Source organism: Neophocaena asiaeorientalis, unplaced genomic scaffold (assembly GCF_003031525.2).
Source record: "Neophocaena asiaeorientalis asiaeorientalis breed wild unplaced genomic scaffold, Neophocaena_asiaeorientalis_V1.1 scaffold479, whole genome shotgun sequence".
NCBI classification, from domain to species: domain Eukaryota; kingdom Metazoa; phylum Chordata; class Mammalia; order Artiodactyla; family Phocoenidae; genus Neophocaena; species Neophocaena asiaeorientalis.
The window spans coordinates 3,835,630-3,847,133 of record NW_020173774.1 but is presented as its reverse complement, the minus strand read 5'-3'; the positions used below and the strand labels follow the sequence as shown (position 1 = coordinate 3,847,133).

Here is an 11,504-nt window from a genome sequence, read left to right as displayed (position 1 = left end):
CCACCAGATATCCTCTCTCTGGTGCCTCTTAACCATCCTATGAGGTTGGTATTGCTTCCCCCAGTAACTCTTCCCCCGGTAACTCTTCCCCCAGTAACTCTTAAACATGTTGAGGCTTAGAAGATTTAACTTCCTGCTGCTCATACGGGAAAGTGCTTCAAAAGCAGCTCTGTCTGACTCCAATACCTATATTTTTAAGGAAAGAGGGAGGAAAGAGGAAGGAAGGAGAGGAAAAGGGAAAGAGGAAGGCAGAAAGAAAGGGAGAGAGGTCATAGGGTGAGGTGACAGCCTCCAGAGCCTTGGGCTGGGTACCTGTCATAGCCCATCTGCCCACAGGCTGTCTTGGCCAGAGCTTCTGTGAAGTTGTCGAAACAGGCGGAGGCCCAGTTCTTTGTGGCCAGGTCCAGCACCTGCAGGGTGGATCGGTCCCTGGAGAGGCGGACTGGAAGGGGAGGAACCCGGGTCAGCTCAGGGCAGGGACCCATTTGGCCTATCTCCCAGAGAATTTATCATGTGACCAGCCCAAACCGGTAGCTCAAACCCTACCAGGAACTGGGGAGCATCACAGAACACCAACCCTTTCAACCTCAAGGGAAGTTCCTCCATTTGGCTTTGCCAGATTGAGTCTCATTCTGACGGTAGCTAGGGTGACCAGATGTCCTGGGGACAATCTGCATTTTGACCTTTGCCCTGGCATAATTATTAATAGCTCTTTATATGTATAAGTTTTGATGATGTATTACATGGCTTCCCTACCCATAGTTCACACAGCTTGCCTAGCCTGGGAAAACTTCTCAAAGAGGATTGTCGCTCTTTTACCGTGTAAGGTCAGAGAGGGGAGTGCTATTGGCAGTAGGGTGGCAGGGCCCATAGGCATTTGACTTCTGATAAAAAAGAGCAAATACACATAAAAAAGAGCATATACACAGGAAGTTACTCAGCCTTGCCCCACAAAAGGCCCCATCACCCGTGTCCTGGGCTGTCTTTTCTTTTCAGAGCCCAAGTAATAGGTGGATCAAGTTGGGCTAGAACAGTCCAAGAAATAACATGGGTTTTCCTGTTTGAAACATCTCAGTATTCTTTGAAGGACCTAGCTCACTCTTGTTCCATAATGTGTTACAATAAACACTTACCTGATGAATAGAGGGATCAATAGCTGGCTAACGGCCTTAATGGTCTCTTTCTAGTCCCCTTGAAATAACAGATTTCAGAGAAAGGAGGGAACTCCCTGAGGTCATTCCATTCAGCACCCAGGAGCAGCAGGAATGGGGCAGGCTCAGTTACAATTTCCTGTTCCCTCTGGCCCACATTTGTTCGTCAAAATTTACTGAGTGTTTGCATGTTAAATATTGGGGACCTAGTAGACAAGACATGATCCTGTTTTTAAGAACCTTACAACGGGGAAGGAAAGTGACTAGTCAGGTGGCAGATGCTGTGCAGTGGACCAAGGGGACCTGAGTGGACTTCCTGCCCTTCCCACTCCCCTGGCCCCACAGCCCCTGGACTCACCTGTCACTGGAGGCCCATGGGGGAATTCCTTGACACAGTGCTGCTCATCCTCCCCTGAGGCACAGTCCTGCTGGCCGTCACACACCTGCTCCCTCGGGATGAAGTGGAGGGGCTGCCCACAGAGGAAGTAATTGTCCAGAACCACCTTGACTGGAAGACAAGGGCAGGGAGGGGCAGAGAGGGCTGACGGTCAGGCAGGCAGCCCAGGGGCAGGAGAGATTGTTTCCCTGAGAACATGCTGGGCCTGGAGACAGGCAGATGTGGGTTCCAGGCCCAGTTCTGTCACTTAGGAGCTGGTGTTCTTGGTCCTGAGCCTCAGTTTCCTCATCTGTAAAACGGAGATAATAACATCTGTCCCATCCCTAAAGATGGCTGAGGAGTCAATCAAGATCATGTATGGGGAGCAATTTAGAAACAGTCCCCACTAGCCTCCCAACCCCAAGTGCTGGCACAGTGCCTCTGCAGAGGGAGAAGACAGCGTTGGGCCTGGAGTCTGAAGACCTGAGTTCTGGCTCTGCCACCTACTGTGTGAATTTAGACCAATCGCTTCCCCGTTCTGGGCCTCACAGGGTTGCAGAGAATGTTTGATGAGCTGGTGGTTGTGAAAGTGTCTCATCACTATCAAGTGCAGTTCTAGGATTTGGTGTTTTTATCTGGGGTTGAAAGACCCATTAGGAGGTAGGTGTTTTGCTTTGTTTTTGTCTTCTGCCTCCTACCTTCAAAATTCTATTGCTCCTTTGCTGTCTTAGATGATGGGAAGGAGTCTAGTGTTTTTAAGTCCTCAGAAAATGCAGTATAGTTTTGGAAGTTTTAGCCACGGCAATAAGAGAAGAAAAAGAAATAAAAGGAATCCAAATCAGAAAAGAAGAAGTGAAACTGTCACTGTTTGCAGATGACATGATACTATACATAGAGAATCCTAAAGATGCTACCAGAACCTACTAGAGCTAATCAATGAATTTGGTAAAGTAGCAGGATACAAAATTAATGCACAGAAATCTCTTACATTCCTATACACTAGTGATGAAAAATCTGAAAGAGAAATTAAGGAAACACTCCCATTTACCATTGCAACAAAAAGAATAAAATATATAGGAATAAACCTACCTAAGGAGACAAAAGACCTGTATGCAGAAAATTAGAAGACACTGATAAGAGAAATTAAAGACGATACAGACAGATGGAGAGATATACCATGTTCTTGGACTGGAAGATTGTAGGGAGATCAGCTCAGTGCTTTGTGACCACCTAGAGGTGTGGGATAGGGAGGGTGGGAGGGAGACACAAGAGGGAGGGGATATGGGGATGTATGTATATGTATAGCTGATTCACTTTGTAATACAGCAGAAACCAACATTGTAAAGCAATTATACTCCAATAAAGATGTTAAGAAAAAAAAGCCAAGAAAATATTGTAAAAAAAAAAAAAAGTCCTCCGGGAGCAGATATTTCCATACTTTCCAAACTGTCCTAGCTCCTCCTGCCTGACTGAACTCTCCCTTGGCCTGAAGCTCCCCTCTGCAGCCCAGCATCACCCCTGGCCGACCCTAGGAGTGGTGGTCACAAGTCTGCTGATGGCCCTGCTTATCACTGCTAAGTGCTTTCCTTGCACTGTCACCTGGAATCCTGACAACAACTTTAGGAGGCAGGTGCCATTATGAACTCCCGTTACAAATAAGGAAATGGAGGTTTAGAGAGTTAGGGTTTATTTCCCAAGGCCACGTAGCAGTCAGGTGTTAGAGCCAGGATTTTGATCAGTGTCTGTCTAGTTCTAAAGCTCTTTGCTGCCTCTCCACACCTTCCCTGAAGGAGCTCAAAATGTGATCTTATGGCTCCGATGCTCCTGGTTTGAGAAGCAAGGGCGAAGGAGCAGGTCAGTCAGATATTTCCTGGACTTTCAGAGTTTGGTTCGTGGTCAGGAGCCTGGGTGAGGAGGGGTCCCTCCTGCCTCCTGAGGTGAAGCCAGGACACGGCGTCACCAGTTGAGCCCGCAGAAGCCAAAAGGTTGAGGGAGCCCAGCCCAGGATGGAAGTTCACGTTACCTCCTCTGGTTGCAGAACCTGGGGGTCTAGGGTTGGAAGCTGCAAAGGGCCTTCTGGGACAGGGAGAGCCCGACTCTACATTATGTACTTGTACCTGCCTTGGATCACCCTGAACCTGGCCCTGTCTTCTCTCTCCACTATGGCAGGGTACGTGCTCAGAGTAGGCAGGCTCATCTTAATATTAGTCTGAGCCTAACTGGCCTAGGACAGTAGATCTGCTGATGCCGCTGCACACCCACCTCCGCTTTGGGCCAGCCAAGGTCAAGAGGAATGATTTGGAGTTATGTGCATCTCACGTCCTGATCGGGCACTCAGGGATCTGGGTGGTGTTCGTGTTGTGTATCTACATTTCCACCGCCACGAAGTAGAAATGGACCTGCCCAGTCAGGGCTTGGGGACCTGTCCTAGCCCTGTCCTCGACTGCCACACTGCCTCAGTGCCCAAGTGGAGAATGAGGCGTTGGACCGGATGATCTCTGAGCGTCCTCCAACGAGTTGAAGGCTGCTGCAGGCTCCTGGAAGGCCGTCCTGGCCTGGGGAGCAAACACATGGCCTCGGCGACATCTCTGCACACTACGTGATAACCTACACTGTTGCACAACTTGGTTTTTATCCACGTACTTTACACACGTTACCTCATTGGTTCTCTGATATCCCTCTGAGGGAGGCAGGATGTTTTACAGGTGAGGAGACTGAGGTTAAGAGAGGTTGAGGGACTTACTCAAGGTCACATAGCAGCAAGAAGGGGCAGCGCCGGGATCCCCAACCCAGGTGTCCTGATTCCTAGTCTGGTCCCCTCAACCCTACTTCCTGCGTGAAAGCTGCGGTCAGTAGCCTGCTGTGACTGTGGGGGTGGGTGAAGATGGGGACTCAGTCACAGGATGTGCGGACTGAAAGGGAGGGACTGTGGGAATCGGGGCTCGCTCAGTTTACTCTTCCTTGCTCCAGAGTGGCCTGCCTGGGATAACAGTGGGTCTCAGGTTCCTGGCGCGGTGAAGCCAGAGCTCAAGGTGGGGAGAGGGGCTGTCTGCCTGGGCATCTTCCCCGATGAGTCCTCCCTGTCTCCCTCCCCATAAGCAGACATGCTGCCTGCTCCTCCCAGCAGGGCTGCGGATCCACCCCGCTCTCTGTCTGCAGACTTGGGGAGGAGCAGGCGGGGGGCCTGGCTGCTGTGCCATTGCCTGAGTGGGTTCGTAACTGGTGCAAATTGTGCTTTCCCCACAGAAGAAATCATCTGGGATAGGATCCATCTGGGTAGATGGGGGCTGAGTTCATCTCCCTCTCGCTCTGAGAGGAAGGCTCCCTTCAGAGCAGGGGTGGATACAAAGCTCTATGCGATCACCTGGCCTTGACTCTGCTGAGGTGGGGAGCGCTCTGAGGTGAGGGCAGGGGAGGGGTTATGGGGGCCGGGGTGAGGGCTGCCACTTACTGAGGACAGCCACGGTCATGATGGTCAGCAGGCTCACCAATGCTGCGATGATGGGGATCCCCACCTTTCTGAAGGTCTCCAGGGAGGTGCGGGATTTGCGCAGGGGGGTGACATCTGTGAGGGGGAGGGGAAGAGCCTGCAGTCAGTACTCGGAGGTCAACCCCTGCCAAGGCCCACAGCTTCCCCACCCTCTAGCCCCTGGTGTGGAGCCCAGGAAAACTTTGGGGACCGTTTTGGTTGATGCTGGGGTTATTTCTGCAGACTAGGCTTAGCTTCCTCAGCATAGGGGCCCCCCACCTCCTTTCACTTACCCAGGCTTGTCCATATTTCACAGGTGTTCCTCTAGTCCATGGCACCTTCTCTTTGTCTTGACAGCCTGCTCTAGGATGTTTCATCCTGTCCAGTCTAACCTGCATCTGTCCCAGGAGAGGCACGTACCCTTTCCCTTTACTATCATGTATCTTCTTTCCTGACTTGTCTTTTGATTAAACTATAAGCTCCAGGAGGGCAGGGGCTGCCAGCACAGCATGTGCTTAGTGGAAGCTTAATAAATACTTGTGAATGAAGGTGACCTAATGGCCTTCATCTCTAACTCAGTTCAACACACAGCCAGTCCCTAGAAAGGTCCTGTCTTTAAGGAGATTCCAATTTGGGGGAAGAGGCAAACAAGGACACAATTGCCGGTACCACCAGACACCATCAAGGCAGTTAAATGGGCCTTTCTAGGTGGAGATGGGAGAGGGAGGAGTGGGTCCAGTTTGGTGAAGGCCTGGGTGTTGGGAGCTGTGAGCTGCTGGCGTGCCTGGGATGTAAGGTGGGTAAAAGCATGTTGTGGAAGCTGGGCTGGCAAAGTCAGCTTGTGGAGAGTCTTGACTGTCATGCTAAGGGGTTTGGATTTTATCCTGAGGGCAGTGAGGGACCATGGAAAGCTTTTAAGCAGCAGAGAGATATGATCACATTAATATTTAGAACTATGACTCTTTCATCAGGGAGGAGATGGACTAGAGCAAGTCTGGGATTTGGGAGACCAGGAGGGACCTACTGATGTCTAAAACAGAGGCAATAATAACTATATTGTCCACTTCATGTGGCTATCCAAGGAGATGGAACATGGCAAGGCTCTGAAAGATTAAATTCTCACAAAGTATCAGGGATAGGCTCTTTGGTGTCCCCTCTCCTTGCAGGCAATAAGCTGGGGAGGTGCCATGGGGACTTCTCCAGGGAGAACTAGGGCAGGAATTATAGCAACCCTGAGAATGCCTGGAAAGCAATAGGCCAGCTCTCCTCCCCCTTATCTGCACATGGCTTTCTCCTTTACCTCCATCAAATTGTTCTTCAGATGTCGCTTTCTTACTGAGGCCTTCTTTGACCTCCCTATTTAAAATTCAATCTTCCAATATTTCCTATCCTCCTTCCCTGTTTTCTTTTTTCAAAGCATTTATCACCTCTAATGTACTGTATATTTTACATATTTTGTATATCATCTAGCCCCTCCCAACCCTGCCTGAAATGAAGTCTCCAGGAAGATGGGGATTTTTGTCTGTTTTGTTCACTGCTGAGTCCCTGCTGCCTAGAACAGTGCCTGGCCCCTAGTAGGAACTCAAGAAATATGTGTCAAATGAGTAAACGATTTGCTCTTTGCTTGTTCTCTTCAGCACATCCCTTCCGCCTTTCTTACAGGTCTTATTTTATTCTGTCTGGAATGTTGGCTAGTTATGTTTCTGTCTCTTTCCTCAGCTGTTCAAAAGCAGAGAGTGGCACCCTGCCAGAGACTGGTGCCTAATACGTGCGGATATCATTGGATGTGTTGATAGGGAAAGCGTAGGAAACTCTATGTTTCCTCAATAGGGAGAGGTTAAACCTCAGACACAGAGCTCTGGCCCTGAAGATGTGGGGTGGTATTGCCTGTTATTATCAGGACCTGGCAACAGAGTAGGTTATTAGTAATATTGTTTTTTAAGTTCCAGCAGTGAGTGTTCAGCACTGTCCTCTTTCCTGCGGCCATGGACATGGAGACATTCTGTTCATTTATTCACGCATGATTTCTTCATTGACCACCTACCTCTGGGGATACAAGGTTGGCTCGTTTTCCCAGAAGTGAATGACTTATTGGGAGCCCTTTGATGAGTTCCCTTGTTCAGGGCCCAATGTCTCTGCCTCCCTGATGTTCTCATGGAGAACATCATCAGGAAGCGAAGGGTTTTCCTGGTTTATTGTCTATAAAGTTTATTGTTTATAAAGTTAACCAACCCGCTGAGCTATGAAGAGCCTCCTTGCCTGCCACTGTTCCTTCCTCCAGCCTGTCCTGCCCAATGCTGCCAGACAGACATATTGCTCTCATCCCATAACGTCTCTGCTCCAGAACCCTCAAGGGCTCCCCGTGACCTCCGTATCTGAATCACCCTCTTCTCTGGGCTTTCAAAGGCAGTGCAATTTGGCTTCCCTCTCCCAGCCAAATGGACTTCCCACTGCTAGTCCGCCAGCCTCATTTCCACATGAACCGTTTCACTCCCTGGTCCTTGCACAACTTGTAATCACTCTTAACCTCAGAATCTTCACTTGGCACTGATTTCTCCCTCCCGAGCTCCCTTAATTGTTTTCTGGTTTGGCTGTTCCCAGGCTTACTCAGGTGGTGGAGCCCTTGTATGTCTAGTGTTCTTTGGGGACACCACGGAATATTGATATATTAAATTCCAAAGTAGAAACTAGGCATTGTTTTACCTGCTGAAGATTATATCGTTTGTGATCTTTATTAACTTGTGACCCTGAAATAAATAAGCCGTCAAAGTAAGTGGGATTGGTCATCTCCTTATGAAGCTGTCATGTTAATTTGTCTCTGCTCACTTGTTTTGCTGATCCAGGTTATCAGGCATAGGTATCAATGGTTTAAAAAAATGGAACAGGAGGAAAATAATCCCCTATATTTGGGAATACTTCATCTATTAACTTATTTTTCTCTGGTAAGTCAGGCAAACACTGCCATTTTCTATTCTACCAGTGAAAACACCTTTGTCCAGCTTGTTCCTTGGCAACACGGTCAGACTGTAAACTCCACGAGGGCAGGGACTTTGGCTGTCGTATTTACTGCTGTAGTCCCGTGTCCAGCCCAGGGCCTACCCCCTGCAGGCACTCACAGTATTGTTGAAGGAATGAGAGAATAAGTAACTGAATGAATGAATTAGAAAATCACTGCTGTTGGCGTTTTAGGTTTGATGGTTCTGTATCCCCAGAGACCATGCCTCCTACTTCTAGAATGAATCCTGGAGATGACACTTGCTTGATACATGTTTGTTGAATGGTGGATGGATGTCTCCCGTAGCATTTAGCACTTGGAGGTGGTGGTGAGGACCATGCAAGAGGGGTCTAGTATCTACTTGGTAACTGAGTGAAACTGAGATAGACAAAGGAAAGCTAGACCTGAGCTTACCAAGGCTGTTCAGGGGTTGATCGCTGTCGGGATCCTGTAATTGAAGGAAAAACAGTGAGTTGAGTGAGGGAACCTCTCAGGCTGGGGCTAAGAGCCCAGGAAAGGGCTCTTATCTGCATTCCCTTCTCACTGCTGAGTCTAAGGTGGGGGGCTCTATGATATCTAAATAATTGGTTTAAAATATAAAATTCAGTTATTCATCTAAATGACCTGGTACAACAGGTTTACTAATTGTAGCAGCTAGTTAGCAATTGAAAAACAGCTGGCTGCTGGGCTGTTGTGTGTATTGCTGAGTTTCTTAAGATGGTTCTGCTCTCCTGTCTGTTTTTGTCAATTATTCGCCTACTTTGATAGATATTGTAGTTCTGTAAAAACTTGAACGGGCACTTCACCAAAGGGGATACTTCCATGGCCAGTTAAGTGCCAAAAGATGCTTGACGTCATCACTCATCAGGCCAATGTAAATTCAGACCACAATGAGCTATCTCTGCAGAGACACCAGAATGGTTAAAATTTAAAAGCCTGACAATACTAAGTGCTGTTGAGGATGTGGGACAACTGGAAATCTCAGACACTGCTGCTAAGAGTGTAAATTAGTACAAATATTTTGGAAAAAGGTTTGGCTGAATCTACTAAAGCTAAACATATGACTATTCTATGATTCTTTGTGGTTTTTTTGTTGTTGTTTTTTTTAATTTGGCTGCACCAGGTCTTAGTTGAGGCACGTGGGATCTTTGTTGTCACGTGCAGGATCTGTGTTGCGGCATGCGGGATCCTTTAGTTGTGGCATGTGGGATCTAGTTCTCTGACCAGGGATCGAACCCGGTCCCCCTGCATTGGGAGCTCGGAGTCTTAACCACTGGACCACCAGGGAAGTCTCAGTATTCTATGATTCTATGACCAGGAATTAGGGCCAAGAGAAATGAGTACATCTGTCCAGCAAAACACCTGTACATGAATCTTCATACTAGCTTCATCCATAATAGCTAAAAATTGGAAAAACCCCAAAGTCAATCACTGACGGAATAAATTGTGGTGTATTCATATAATGGAATATAATTCAGCAATAGACAAGAATAAACTAGTGTGAAATGCAATGACACATGGACGAATCTCAGAGACATAATAATGAAAAAAAGAAACTAGACACAGAAGAGTATTATTTCATATATATGATTAAAAGGTAAAGTTAATCCATGGTGATAGACGTCAGGATAGTGATTATACTGGGGGTTATTTGAAGGAGCACAATGGAGCCTTCTGGAATGTTGGAAAACTAGATCTTGATCTAGGTGTTGGTTACATGGGGGTATACGTGTGTAAAAATTCATTGAGTGGTATACTTTAGATTTGAGTACTTTACTGAACATATGTTATACCTAATAGAACAAACAGACAAAAACAAAAAACTAGCAGGACACTAAGGTATTTCTGTGAGTGTAGTCTTAGGTCATCGTGAATACACATACACAAATGCACACAAGGCTCTGTTCTTCCACTCATTTGCACCACTACACGTGCACTCAGCATACACACAGCCACATAGGGGCACACACAGGAGCCCGCACACAAAGGCTCTCGTGCAAAGTACTTGCACCCTTTCCTGCCAGGCAGAGCTTAGGGAAGGGTGCTGCCTAAGTTCCTGCCCTCCTGCCTCCCATGAACTCTCTCTCTTTCCTTTCCTCGTCTGGCATAGGACCTGGAGTCCCTGCGCTGGGCGAGGCCAGGCTCTGCTGGGGCTGAGTTGGAATTCGAGCTGTGCCTCCTATTAACTGGGAGCCTTTGGGCAACATACTTAACCTCTCTGAGCTTCAGGTTTCCCCTCCCCTCGGTAGAGTGGGGAAAATGACACCTACTTCAAAGTGCTCCTGTGAGGATGAGATGCCATATCTGGTGGAAAGTGCCTGGTTCACAGAGAGAACTCTCTTCCTGGCCCTTCTGTCCTGTGCCCCCGGGCATTTGGCACAGAGCTCTATTCTAGCACTCTCGCGTCGGGTGGTCTCTATTTCTTACTGCCTTTGTGCCTTCAGTGCTTTGCATCCGGCTTGTACCTAGTAAAGGCCCAGTAAATGACTGCTACACTGAACTGAACTCGGGGCTCTGCACTGTAGTTCCTTCCGGGCCGTCTCTCCTCCACCATCACCAGGGCCTGGATAGGGAACTACTTCCAGGATGAAGATGAGAACGATTCTGGAGAGTCTGTTGAGGTAGCTACAGAGCCAGGTGATAATCTTACCAATAGTAATCTGTACACAATTGGCGCATAGCAGTTTACAAAGCCCTTTTGTCTAACTCAGTCAGATACAAAGGTGAAAAGAATTGACGCGTCTGATAACCAGAGTGGGTAGCATTCAATAGTTAAGTCTCAAACAAATATTTTAGAGTGTCTATGTTGTACCAGGCACTGCTCTGGGAGCCGTGGATTCAAAGACAAACGAGAAATAATTACAGCAAGGATGGGAGAAGTGCCCAAACAAGACAGGTGAGGCCCTGCCCTCAAGATACTGTATCCTGGGGTGGGGGAGTCAGGGGGATAGTAGGAGAGGCCAGGTCGTCAACAGATAAACCCAGAGAGTGATGGGTGCTATGCAGAGAGTAACATGGGTGATGGGAGACAGCGCCTGGCTGGATGCTTAAAATGGGAGGTCTAGGGAAGGGGTCAGGTTAGGGAGGGCCTCTGGCCTGAGACTTAAATGACAGGAAGTAGCCAGGCAGGCAGAAACAAGCTTGGTGTTGGAGGAACAGAATGGAGATCGGTGTGGCTATAGCAAGGCGGGATGAATAGACGGGCGGTGGGAAGATTCAACTCTGCTTCGAAGATAAAGACAATAGGCCTCACCCATAGATTGGATGCTTGTGGGTTTTTAGTGATCAAGCAAGAGGGTATTTGCTGAGGTGTGGAAGGCTACAGGAGGGGCAGGTTGGAGGGGTATCAAGGACGTCCAATTAGTGGCCAATCCCCTGTCAGTTCATTCTTTCTCACGGAATCTGCCTGCACATACATGTCTGCACTGGTTGAAGTAGGTAGGGTAAGTCTCTTTGTTTAGTTTTCAGCAAATATTGACTGTTCGCCTTTGATGGGTCTGGAACTGTGCTAGA

At 48.1% G+C, this 11,504-nt stretch overlaps 1 protein-coding gene across 1 annotated transcript in view; it reads right to left on the bottom strand.

Moving 5' to 3' along the window:
- TMPRSS4 (transmembrane serine protease 4) overlaps nucleotides 1-5,092 on the bottom strand; it is a 16,656-nt gene extending 11,564 nt beyond the window's left edge. Inside the window, 4 exon segments of the mRNA XM_024751761.1 lie at nucleotides 313-442; nucleotides 1,510-1,659; nucleotides 4,979-5,044; nucleotides 5,047-5,092. Coding sequence (XP_024607529.1) covers nucleotides 313-442; nucleotides 1,510-1,659; nucleotides 4,979-5,044; nucleotides 5,047-5,092 — 392 coding nt within the window.
- Between the last annotated feature and the right edge of the window lie 6,412 nt (nucleotides 5,093-11,504).